The sequence below is a fragment of the Lactuca virosa genome, chromosome 3 (assembly GCF_052849685.1).
Source record: "Lactuca virosa cultivar CGN04683 chromosome 3, Lactuca_virosa_CGN04683_v6, whole genome shotgun sequence".
NCBI lineage: Eukaryota > Viridiplantae > Streptophyta > Magnoliopsida > Asterales > Asteraceae > Lactuca > Lactuca virosa.
Window position 1 is genome coordinate 141,620,630 of NC_136428.1, and position 13,870 is coordinate 141,634,499.

The 13,870-nt window shown below is 34.7% G+C and overlaps 1 protein-coding gene across 1 annotated transcript; it reads right to left on the reverse strand.

The window, feature by feature from the left end:
* Positions 1–621: 621 nt before the first annotated feature.
* Positions 622–1,754, reverse strand: LOC145162654 (Adenine nucleotide alpha hydrolases-like superfamily protein). The gene is made up of 4 exons (XM_079081732.1): positions 1,439–1,754; positions 1,252–1,361; positions 1,028–1,146; positions 622–921 (listed from the first exon to the last, which is right to left on the reverse strand). The coding sequence occupies exons 1-4, from the start codon at positions 1,611–1,613 to the stop codon at positions 852–854; spliced, it is 474 nt and encodes a 157-aa protein (XP_078937858.1). The 5' UTR covers positions 1,614–1,754; the 3' UTR covers positions 622–851.
* Between the last annotated feature and the right edge of the window lie 12,116 nt (positions 1,755–13,870).

A 13,870-nucleotide genomic window follows, 5' to 3' on the forward strand; every position in this document is an offset into this window, starting at 1 on the left:
ATAGTGATTATTATATTATGCTAATTTATCGATGAAATTTTTTATTAACACATGTTTTGAAATCAAAACGTAATAATTAATACTAATTTTAAAATAGGATTAAATCTTTTACAAAAATTATCAGTCATTCCGAACAATTATAGAATTCAGTTAATTTTTATTTGACTTTTATAATTGTTACCCCATAAATTTTGTATATAGACAAAAAAAACCAGTTGGATTGTCGTTTGCACCGAATCGAGAACTAATGTCTGAATGGTAATCTCTTAATATAGTGAAATATAAAATGGTGGTAATTGTCAAAATAAAGCATGGATTGCATATATTTTAAACCTAATTTTATAAGATATAGCTAGAAAGAATGGAAGCGTATGTTAGGAATATCACTTTGATGAAATATGAGACGTGACATTCTCAGGCAGAATATTGAGTTATTGTGACTTAGTTATTGTGACTTAATGATTTTTCAAATGATCAATAAGTTAAAAAAAAAAAAAAAAAGTTTGAAAGCAATGATTTTTCATCGGCAAAATACATTTTCAAAAAATTCCTAACTTTTCAAAAGCCAATAAATAATAAAGATTTTGAGAACAATCCCAAATATGCCCCAAACCATAACGATTATAACAGCAAAACAACAAATAACTTAATCAAAGGTTACACATCAATCCAAATTCTATATGACAAATAAAACAAAACAGTCAAAAAGCAAGAATACGAAGTGTACAAAATATTCCCCACTTCTAGACGTCTCCATCGCACTTCATCTCTCCAAACACTAGAAACATCTGGTTCTGTGGGCGCATATCTTGTTCTTATACATAAACACACCAACAAAACTCCATGTCTAGCTACTTGACAACAGTTACAGCACAGCTCGCATTTTGCACCACGTAGCTACTTACACTCCCAAGCAACACCCTGTGAATACATTCAAATCTTATACACAATCAATCATCTAAACCCTAAAAACACATTCAATTATATATCAATATTCATTGGATTGATCATATGCTCATATGCATACCTTTTAATGGCACCGAGACCTCTGCTTCCAAGAACAAGAGAATCGAGTTTCAAAAGATTTACAGCTTCACAAAGCTTCTCCCTTGGATCTCCCCAGTATACCTTCGCCACCACCTTGGCCTTCATTTCACCAAAATCAATGAGTATATGACGTACGAATATGGATTCATGTAAAAAAGATTTAAAACCTAAACAACTTTAGATGGAAATTAGAATTAGGGTTACCATTTTATCCCTGGAAACCGAGTCAAGCATGTCAAAGAGCTCGGAATCAGGAGTGATTCCATATTTCTTGCACACACCAGGCTCTTTCAACTCTATCAATGGTATCAAAGCTGCACATTAATATATTAAGTTAATATATAAAACTTTTCAAAATACGCCTTCAGTAGGTGTTCATATCTTTACTTACGTGATCCGGTGTCAGCAAAGAGTTTCTTATTAGCGGGATCTGATTTCGGCGACAAGACAAGGATGATGACGATGATGTCTCCGGCTTCAATAAGATTATCGATCGCCCATTTCAACGCTGATTTGCTTGTTGCTGAGTAATCCATCCCGATTCCTATCGTACGAGCCTTGGCCATTTCACTTTTTTGTTTTTTTCGAATATCTTTAGATTGAAATCAGAAATATAACGAAGAACAAAAGAAGCAAGCTTGAGTTATGAACCACCGATGACAAGTATATCCGGTTGATGGTGGTATTTATAGGTGGTAAATCGGTGTGCGGCCAACTTATTTTGGTATGTATAGTAGGGATTCGGTGTCTTGGCTACGTAATAAAAGAGTAGATTCTGGAAGAAAGTAGAATGGAATATTTGAGCGATTGGGACCCCTAAATGTAAGTTTTATTCATCAACGATCAATAAATAATTAAAAGGAATCATATATTTATGGCAATCCACAATATCTTGAAAACTTTAAATATAACATGACTTTTATAACATTTTTTTAATATTAAATTATTATATTTATTTAACTATGTTACAACCGTGGGAACCACGGGTAAGATATTTTTAAAATTTTATTAATTAATAAGATTAAAGTTGTTTTAAACCATAATAAATATCAACCAAACGCCATCAAACAGCTAAACAACAAATTATAAAGCACCTTAATTCTCACACACACAAATTTATATTAAAAGAAACAAATAATGAAAGTACATCCAATTAAAAAAAAAAAAATCAAATTCAAAGACATGAGGAAGGTTACTGAGGTTTCATGTTTTGAAATCTAAAAAGTTGGATTGTTAGTTTTTATATTGTTTAAATAAGAAGAATTGAGAATTCAATGTTATAATAAACAAATAACTGAAAATACATTACTATTTATATTTTTCTTATATCTTATTACTGTACACATAAATTTGCTAGTAATATAAATTTACTTTATAATTAGATATTGATATTTCATTGTGTGACCATTAGTCTAATAATCAACATGTTAAATTATTCTTTGTTCGACTTTTGTTCCCAACCCATTTGAAGAGTCATTGGATTTTAATTTAAAAAACCATTCTCATAATCATAATACATGATCAAGTGACAGAGTGTTCAAAAGTGCAGCTTTAGATCACTATAGTATCTTGGTCCTTTATCTTTGAAAAATGTGTCTACACATTGTTAAACAAGATATGTCACATTCTTAAACATCTCAAGAAATTTTGATTTCTAAAGGGTCTGTTCTTTGTTACCAGATGGCTACTTCAAGGCGTGCCGTCACATATGATTCCTTGTTCATTAATTAGTGGGAACTAATACAATAAATCCACCCAAATATCTCACATCATTGTTTAATATAGAAACATAAATTAAAAAAAAATGAACTAATTGGCTAAATAATCTAAGAACAAAAAAACAAACGAAAAACAAAGATCTGATAACCCAAATGATTTGAGATCTTTTCATTTAAGAACTTAAGAATAACTTTACCTTTTCCTTTTCCTTTTCCTTTTCCATATCATTATCATTTTCATTCAAGAACTTATGAAAACAGGATTGCAAACTAACATCTGATCACTTAAGAACATTACCATGAAAAGCAAAATGGAATTATGGTAAGGAAACTTTTACCGCTCACTTCTTTTTCACAATGTAATCAAACTCTTGGACTTGTTTTTGTATCAACCATGTATTTACAAAAGGGTAACAAAGTCATTTTGTCATGATAAACCTATGATCGTGACAAAAAATTTGAGAAATAGTGGATTTTCTTTTCTACCACAGAGAGATGGACGGACATCGAAAAGTTCTAATAAAGATTTCTGCATAAACAGTGAATAACACTGATAATCTCTTGCATACTTGATGGGAAATGATGATTTCGTCCCTCCATGGAGCAGGAAATGTAGTAGTTCATCACCTGTTAAAAGCTCAAGGGATCAAGTGAATCTACTTTGAATGTCAGGTCCATCTATTAACTATGTAGCCTTCTTTTATGCAATCTAGTCAACATATCAAAACAAACTTTTCTTCATTCATAGTTGCAACAGGTAAAAAAAAACTTTAAAAAACAATGATTGTAACACCAAAATTTGTATATCAAAATTAAGGTATCAACATTTTACAGGGCTCTTGGAAATTGATTACCATCTTAGTCAATCCATACTTATTATGGACTCACAATTTCCATGATGAATTCTTGAGGAAAGAGCCTGAATCAATACTCCATGTTACTACATAACAATCAGAACTAAAATTTTGATTAATCGTTTCACAACATAAATCATAAAATGAAAAATAAAAGATGAATAAATAAGAACCGAGTCATTTCTGGATTAGGCTTCAAAAAGGAAACAAAGAGGAGTCTTCGTTGATTTCTAAGGCTTAGATAGAGAAAAATGGGGAAAAGTTGAAAAAGACAAAAAACAGAGAAAATACATTTGTACCAGAGAAAGAAGAAGAAGAAAGGACTGTGAAGCATCTTTGATGGTGGTGAATGTCAACTGACGACATCCAAAAGAGAGAAAACATGGGTTTAATAAATCTATGATGTATACAAAGTAGCAAAACTGAGTGAACTGCATCTATGGTTCTCTGTATGTCAAATTTTTTGAGGGTTTGAATGAGGAAAGCATTTGTGTGTAGGGAAGAAGGAAGGTGGTGTGAAAGAATGTGAAAGAAGGATCTGCCTTAATTGAGGGCTGCGGATCTTCAGATTTGAATGAATAAGGGAAGGCACCGGGATTTAAGGGATTTGGGTAGAATTGAGGGACAAAAACGAAATGTATGGAGAAGAAACAAATGGCAAGCCTAAACAACCCCTAATTTTTAGAAATGCTATAATTTTCAAATGGGATATGACTTAAAAGGGTAATATATTCTTTGATTTGTACACATTATTTTTTGTTCACATTTATCCCTTCAACTTGTTAAACTGTACACATTCAGTCCTTATGACCGGTTATTTCAGGTTAACCGGTAAAAATGTCTTAATAAGGTAATATATTTCTCATTTTATATACATTTAGTCCTTAATATTTTTGTACACATTTAGTCCTTAATTTTTTTGTTGCAAAATAATTTATTTTTGTTTTTGTACTCATTCAATACTTATGAATGTTTTCTTTAAGTTTTTCTCACAACATCTTACATGGAACAATCATTAACGAGGTGTTTTAGGCTTTTGATGCTTATGCCCATCGCGATCTCGACTACTTGGTTGCTTAGGTCATGTGTTTTGAACGTCATAACTTTTTCATACTATCTCGGATTTTAACGATCTTTATATCTATGCGTTTGTATTTTAGTCTACTACAACTTTCGTTTAGATTACTCCCGTTAAAAAGTAATATATTTTTTAATTACGATCTTTATATCCATACGTTTTTTATGAATGCATGTATGAATGTTTTTTTTATAAAATCGTAAGTAAAAACATATTATATTTTAACGGGAGTAATATTAACGAAAGTTATAGCAGACTTAAAAAACGAACACGTAGATATAAAGATCGTTAAAATCAGATATCGTATGAAGAAATTACGACGTTCGAAATACAAAACCTAAGTCAAACCACAAGACCTATGCAACCAAGCAATCGAGGCCGCGATTGACATAAGCATCAACAGCCCCAAACACCTCATCAATTAGGGACGGACGCAGGATTTGGTAGTAGGTGTTGCCGGTCCGTAGAAAAAAGAAAAAAAATATCAAAAAATTTACACTGCGTACAAAAAAAACAGGGGTTGTCGGTGCCACTGTGGGCACCCAAAGAGAATCGTCCCTGTCATCAATGATAGTCCCATGTTAGATGTCGTGAGAAAAACCCTAAATAAATCATTCATAAGTACTGAATTGGTACAAAAAACAAAAAATGACTTATTTTGAAACAAAAAAAATATTAAGGACTAAATGTGTACAAAAATATTAAGGACTAAATGTGTACAAAATGAGAAATATATTACCCTAATAAGTCATTTTTCCCGGCTAACCTGGAGTAACCGGTCATAAGGACTGGATGTGTACAGCTTAACAAGTTGAAGGGGTAAATGTGGACGAAAAAAAACTCAGTGACCAAATGTGTACAAATCAAAAAATATATTACCCTTTTAAGTCATTATCCCTTTTCAAATTCAAATTGCACAATATAGATGAAAAATTAGAGTACGCGGGATTAAAAGATCTTAATTAACTGAATTGAAGGATTTGGGGCGTATAAGGTCGAATTAATTAATGAGTTAAATATATTAAGGGTATTCTGGTAAATTAACTTTTATGTGAAAATGATTGTGGAAGAGCCACATGGACAAAAAAAAGGACTCTTTTATTAAGACAGAAGATTTGAATTTGAAAATCATATTTATTTTTAGAGAAGATAGTCAGGGTTTTTCAGAACACCATCAATGAAAATTCATGTCAAAACTAGGGTTGAGCTTTAGAACCATATCAGTTCGGAACCGGAACCGGTTTTCCTATATTATAAGAACTGGGAACCGGACTGCCAGTTCTAGCGCTGGTTCCGTTCCGGTCCCGGTTTTTCAGTTATTTTTCAAACTAGAACCGGTTGAAATGTTGTAGATGATATGTTATCTTCCAGAGCCTGTAAATGATTTAATATTTAACCAAATTATGAATTTTTACATTCTAAATTGAAGTACAAACACTAAATTACATGATGAAAAAATAATCAAGTAATTTCGATTTCATATAAGTGAGTTATGTGCATTTTAAAAGCGGGACAGATTTCAAAAAAAAATAAAAACAAAATGTTGAAATAGAAAATACGCAACATTGATATGTTGTCTTCTGAGGTCTATAGCTGATTCAATATCTAACCAAAATATGTGATTTTACAGTCTAAAATGAAGTAGAAACACCAAATTACATGCTAGAAAAAAATTAAGTAATTCCGACGTCATATGAATGAGTTACGCACATTTAAAAAACGGGACAAATTAAAAAAATAAAAAGGTGTTGAAATAGAAAAAATGCAGCATCAGTATTCTTTCTTTCGGGGCATGTGTCTGATTCAATATCTAACCAAAATATATGTTTGTACAGTCAAGAATGAATTACAAACTCCAAATTACATGTTGGAAAAAAAGCAAGTAATTCCGACTTCATATGAATGAGTTATGCATATTTTAAAAACAGGAAAAATGTCAAACCGGTTCCGGTTTTTAGAACCGGGACCGGTTTTCATAAAAATGGAGAACCGGTAATCGGACCTTATTACCAATTCTGGTTCCGGTTTCGGTTCGGTTTCAATTCCGGCGGTTCTAATGTTCATCTCTATTCAAAACAACGTAGTTTTGGTACGTTGCCCGTGAAAATTCTACCATTGACTACTAAAACTGGAAGCAGAAAGCGAAAACCTAATGGGCCAAGGTCCACTTAGGATCCAAAGGTATTTAAAAAAAATCATTTTCCCCATTTTTACACAGCATCTCGCAAACTACTACCAATTTATTTTTGAAGACAATAATTGTAAACAAGAAGGAGGTTCCTCAATCCCTTAGTTATTTGTCTATATCAACGTTTTAATGTTTTTAATCAGAAAATTAAAACCCATAGCATTTTGTAGGACATTTTCATCGATTACAGTTCATTTTAGCAGGTATCCACCCACGAGAATCTTAGGTGGTGTTTGTTTTTTGTCTGCAGATCTGTGTGGCCTCTTCTGTCTGCGCCGCGCAGACCACGCGCAGACATTATAATTCGCAGACTGTTTGTTTTTTTGAAGACTGCAGACCTAAAAATGTCTGTGCGCCCTCTTCTTGGCGCAGATGTGGAGCAGAGTCTTCTAACATCTTCAGACATCTTCTAGCTTAAAAAAAACACATATAGCTTCATTTTTTTTAAGTTTTTTTTTTATTTATATTTTTTCCAACTTTATTAATGATAAACAACTTGAAAATTAATTAAAAAACTTAAAAAAAAAACGTTCGACGATACAAACATGATATTTTTGACAAATTTATAAATAAAGATTTATTACAATAATAGTCGTTGAAATTGTTTATATAAATATGAAAAAAAAATCATAATATATTCTTATATTTTTTTGCCAAATTTTGTAAAACATTATTTAATACAGTATCGTCAATTTCTCGAGAAAATATTTATGGTACGTTTTTAATGGATTTAATTGAAAAAATGGAAGTTTATTTCCATTCATTTGTGTATCAAATTCTTTGATCCCTAATTATAATGTTTAGTTATAACTTTGCAACTAAAGTTGTTGGCTTTAATCAAATATATACGTTAATTCATACCATTTTTTTTATATAATAATAGATAAAAGTTGATCTAGATTTGTTAATTATTTATAACAAAGTTATAAAAATATTAAAAAAATCACTTTGAAGTTTAAAAAATCCAGTTCATTTAGATTTCAGTTTATTTTAGTAGCCCGCAAATGTTAAAAAAACAAACAGTCTTCTTTTTTCAGACTGCAGACGTTTGGTCCACCTCTTCTACTGCAGAGGTCTACAGATGTGGTCCGCAGACTGCAGACATTTTGCATCAGAAAAAACAAACAGCACCTTAGTCTTTTTTTTTAAAATTGGTTTTTTTCGGTATAAAATTTTAATGTATTGATTTGGTTGCTTGTGTGTAACATGTTTTTGTTAAGGTGGCATGGGTTAAAGTGTCAATGAATACTAAGACCAGCGTCATAAGGTAGAACATACTGTAACACCCAATTTTTACCATAGTCGTAGATTGAAATTATTATCAAAATACGAAATAAAATATATTACTCGTGAGCCAAAATAATCATCATAGATACATAGAAAACATCAATACGATTTCCGTAGATATATATAGAACGCCTAAATCCGACTTCGTATGAAGGAGTTATACTTCTTCGAAACTTCGCGATTAAACCAACACATGTCATCATATCTGTGACATCCCCATTTTCACGGCTAGAAAAGACCGATTTTGTTTATGCTTTATAAAAATCAGAGTACTTCTTTTAATAAAAATGTTGCGGAATTTGTTCCCAGTAAAACATGATAAATACGTTATCAAAGCATTTCCGAAGAAATGTATTTTTTATTCATTTTTAAAACATTTGGGATGTCATCGTCAATACAGAAACATAAGCATAAACAGAACTTACATTCATTTACATTAGTGATCTACATCTCTTTTAAATCTCTCAGTGTAAAGTAGCTTCATATTGACACCTGTGATACAAATAAGCTTGAGTGGGTCAGGTTGGGAAACCTGGTGAGTACATAGGGTTTTCAACCCACAATAATATAATTATTATGTTTAAACATCAAACAATCAACCGAATTACCCATTCCCATTATCTTCTTTATTCTTAAGGATCTACCCTAAGAATCAACTATTCCTCGTTCATTCATTCCTAAGGATCATCCTAAGGAATCGGCACGAAGTCCATCATCATCGGGGTTTAGGCACTAAGTCTGCATAGTCGCCAGGATTTATACAACAGGCACTAAGTCCGCATAGTCGCCAGGGTTCTAGGCACTAAGTCTGCGTAGTCGCCAGGGTTTATACAACAGGCACTAAGTCTGCATAGTCGCTAGGGTTTTGGCACCAAGTCTGCATGATCGCCAAGGTTTAGGCACCAAGTCTGCATGATCGCCAGGGTTTAGAGTACACCGGGTGAACACATCGTTCACAACACCTACAGGTTGCGAGCCTGCTAGTGTTCCACTGGACTGTCTAGAATAGTTCGTGGTTGTCATCCATACTCTGATAGATGACGGGGCCAAGATTTAGAAACAAGGCTTCTCACATAGTCCACCTCTCACCCTTACCTCATGGTCTATATCACCTCTCAACTCATCATCCAACTCATATTTCATCTAATCATATTTTACCCAACATATTATGTAGATATAAATACATATACAGTTTAAATTATATAAAACTTGTATAAAATCGTTCATCCAGCATAGATAGCAAATATACAGATAATATGCACACATACCACGTAGTTTATATAAAATACTTCATATCTATGTGTAAGATGAAAGTAACTATGCACTCACTTGATAAGGTGGTGACTCGGTACTCGGACAGCGCTTCGTTTACTTTAAAATAATTTCCTTCAACGAAACCTAGTATTATTACCACTAGATTTTAGTCTAATATTTACCGTGACTAATTATTAGTCTTATTATTATTATTATTATTATTATTATTATTATTATTATTATATCAGCGTTTAAACAATACTTTCCAACCACTATGTACAGACAGAGGCCAGACATAAAACACCGGAGGGCATGATCATTTTGGCATATAGCACTTCTGAATCCAGCAACCCAAGCGGCCCTCCAAACCAGATTCGCCGTACCGCGAGTGGTTAAAAAGACATTATAACAACACTTATATAACTCATAATAATAACCTAAATAATTATTATAAGGTCCTAATAACATTACTATATTAAAACATAAGCTATACTAAAGATAGGGTAGGCATAGCTCACTTACAGCGGGTTTTCTCGAAAACCGGGCTTCGCTGGAGCAGCGTTCCCGAGCCGAAAGGCTCTTTTCTCGGGGCTTCGGGAGCCTCGGGGCTTCCTTCGGGTGCTAGGGGGTTTACCTAGACTTTAGGGGGGGGGGGGGGTTTAGAGGCTTAGAGAGAGGTTCTAGAGAGAGAAAGAGAAGTTGGAAGGTGTTAGAAATGAGGGTGCCCCGGCACCCTTTTTATAGGCTGGAAATCACCAAAACTCGTCGAGTTGACCTCCAACTCGTCGAGTTTCATGGCCAGGTGTCACCATCTGGTGGCTAGCCTTGGGGAGGAAGCAACGGCCAGGATTTCGCCACGTCACCCGATTTCGCACAACAGCCTCCCGACTTAGAAAAATCATAACTCTCACATACGAGCTCCGTTTTCGACGTTCTTTATATCCACGCGTAGGTAAAAACAAGATCTACAACTTTAATTTTGACCCCATCGGCTAATTCTCGACCAATCTTAACTTTAACAGTAGGAGGAGATTAGATTGTTAAATTACCGCGAAGAATTCGTAACTCCTTCAAACTGACTCCGTTTCCGTCTGTCTTTTTATCATTGAGTTCCTATTAATGAGATCTTCAACTCTCATTTAGGTCGCCTAGGCCAAAAACCGCTCGAACTAAAATTCGAGTTTCGGGCCGTGCACTGCTATGCCAAATGTTAGAAAATTCATAACTTCCTCATACGAAGTCAGATTTGGGCGTTCTTTTTATGGACACTCTCAGTTTAACATATTCTACGACTATTGTGTAGATTACTAAGGCTAAAAAGTCCTCTATCGTAAATTCACTATTTACGTCTCCCGGTGCCGTGTCAGTTTTGCCGTAAAACTTCGACAGGTCATAACTTCTTCGTTATAACTCGGATTTCGGCGTTCTTTATATGTACGGAACCCTTGTAACATATACTACAACTTGGTTAATATTAATCCCTCTAAATAATCTTCCATCAAAAACTTATTTTTTGACGCTCATTGTCTCTAAATTGACTAGCCCGGATCTACGGGCGTTACAATTATCTCCCCCTTAGGATGATTACGTCCCAGAATCATCAACGAAACAGGGCGGTATAATGATTCCATATGTTATCTCTTCATCCTAGGTAATAATCGTAACTTCCTTGCTTCTTCGAATGAGTGTCTAACTCTTGGACTCCTTGACTATAGGCGGTGCTCGATCTTGCACTTGCTCCTTATCTCACATTAGACTCCAAATTATGACCTTCAAGTCACAATCTCAATCCTCACTGGATACGAAGTTAAGATAAGTTTTTTTTATTACTACAATGGAATGATGTGTCATATTCTAATGACATATCATCGTATGTTGCAACGCTTAGACTCAGGTATCTTAGAGTCTTCCAGAACAGACTATACTTTCGTTCATGTTCTAATCTCATCTTAAAAGGTAGCATTTCTAGCTACAAGCAACTTTTAGCGATACCTCTACTGATCGCTTTTTATTTCAATCTTCCGTCTTAAGTCAGATGCTACATCGAACTTGATTCTCTGAACCACATAACATACTTAGCGTAGTCGGACTCAATTTGATATGACCACTAGGGTCAGAATAACAATCATCTTCTTAGTCATTACCGAAACGATGGTAACGACATACTCGAATAAAACGAAATCAATTACTAGCTCCTTGGTAACCTTGTGACTTTCCCTGATCCAAGCGTGAGTCCTGTGCTTCCGGTAGTATAGGCCTCTACTACCATTCACACCTACTCATACTCGTCCCAAGTATTGTCTCGCAGCTTTCCAAGTTACTATCACAAAAACAATTTTAACACATAAAAATGTGTCCAAATAATCATAAAATTTCCCATAGACTCTCCTAGGACTTCTTTCATGCGTATCTTCAATCATCAATTCTGCTTCAACTCGGTTGGTGATGGAAATGTCAGACGATGGGATAACTTCATGGATTATACAAAAAATCTTTCTTTCTGCTAATCGAAAGTGTACTTCTCCCGTACTAGACGTATTATTTCTTAGACGCGTTCTAAAGGCAAGATATCACTCTTACGATATCTTCTGATAGGTACCACTCAGTATCGTAAGCCTTCTCATTTCCTCCATTTACTCAATTCACTATGAGTCTTCACGATGAAGTTTTGCACACAAAAGCAGTCGTTTGGTGTGAGACGAGAATATAGATAGAGGAAGGTTTATACGCGTATTCCTCCTTATTACTTCAAAAAAAAATTATATGTCAGTTCTAATATCGTAATTAAACGTTTAGAAATCTGAACACATAAATTTCCAGATCCGGTCGGCAACAGACCATAGATCCGATCAAACGATATCATAACACATCACAAATTATTAAGCACATAAAAGCAATTTAGACATCTTCCCTAAATGAGCTAGTGCCCGTGTCTATTCAGGTGTACTTCCTAAAATATATTAGACACACTCCTCACGATCATCGCTTAGCATTCTAAGTTTAAGTCTAGAAATAAATCCTTATTCCTAGTTCGCTTAAACTAATGCTCTGATACCAACTGTGACATCCCCATTTTCACGGCCAGAAAAGACCGATTTTGTTTATGCTTTATAAAAATCAGAGTACTTCTTTTAATAAAAATGTTGCGAAATTTGTTCCCAGTAAAACATGATAAATACGTTATCAAAGCATTTCCGAAGAAATGTATTTTTTATTCATTTTTAAAACATTTGGGTTGTCATCGTCAATACAGAAACATAAGCATAAACAGAACTTACATTCATTTACACTAGTGATCTACATCTCTTTTAAATCTCTCAATGTAAAGTAGCTTCATATTGACACCTGTGATACTGTAACATCCCGAAATTCAGGTACAGCTATTTAACCCTTCTCTTTTGTCAAGTTGTCAAGATTAGTCCCTGAGTGGGAAAAGTTGCAAATGAGTACGCCGGGCGTACTGGAGAGTGCGCTGCGCGTACTCATGCGCTTGAAATGGACGCGGACCCTTTAAGGTACGCTGGGCATACCAAAGTTACGATGGGCGTAACTGGTCCAGATGCAAACCCTAAATGAGACTTGTGCACTATATAAGGAATGATATGGCCTTATCCTCAGCCACCATTTCGAAGAGAGAAACCCTAAGAGAGCATTTCCTTCTTCCTAAAGCTTGTGTGTGAGGGTTTTGAGCTAAAAGTGCCTTTATGTGTTAGTGAAGAAGAAGAGGAGGTTCTTGTGAAGGCTAGAAGTTGGAGTACAAGCTTGGATCTGAGTTCTTCAGAGGAAAGAGCTTCACTTAGAGGTAAAAAGCTCAGAACTTTCCTCTTTATTTTGGTTTGGTGATTCATGGTCCATTTCTAGGGTTAAAGTCCCAAAGGTGGAGACTTTATGAGCACAAGGGACTCCATGGACCTAGATCTGTCCCATTTCAGTGATATATGTGTTGTAGATCCATAAAAATCCCAACTTTGTCGTCATTAGGGAGTCATGTTTGAGTTATGGGCTTTAAAGTGTTGGAAGTGGAATGATTTGGGTGTTGGTGACTCTTACAGCCATGCAAAGGCTTAAAGTCACCAACTTTATGGATTAAGAGGCTAAGGGGTAGTCACATCTGAAAGTTGGACGTGTGTCTTAACTGTTTAAGACCCCAAAAGCTAAGGAGTCTGAAACTGGGAGTTACGCTGGGCGTAATCCCAGTACGCGCGGCGTAGGGGGTCGCGTTCCCCGTTTCTGTGAGGTCGCCGGGTACGCCCATCGTACAGGTTTGGTACGCGCAGCGTAACCCGGAGAGTTGACGTTTGTTGACTTTTAGGGTTTGGTCAAACAATTGGACTTGTGGGACCGTTGAGGGGTAAAATGGTCTTTTAGCCTTCTGAGAGTGCTAAGAGAGGGAACAGTCTAGCCTTGAGAGTTGTATTGATTAGAGTGCTTATTCCATGTGATT

Excerpts from the sequence above, each read along its gene's own strand:
- LOC145162654 (XM_079081732.1), bottom strand. The coding sequence starts at position 1,613 with ATGGCCAAGGCTCGTACGATAGGAATCGGGATGGATTACTCAGCAACA. Across the intron at positions 1,362-1,438 it reads CTTTGCTGACACCGGATCAC|CTTTGATACCATTGATAGAG; the intron begins GTAAGTAAAGAT and ends ATTAATGTGCAG. Across the intron at positions 922-1,027 it reads GGTCTCGGTGCCATTAAAAG|GGTGTTGCTTGGGAGTGTAA; the intron begins GTATGCATATGA and ends ATGTATTCACAG.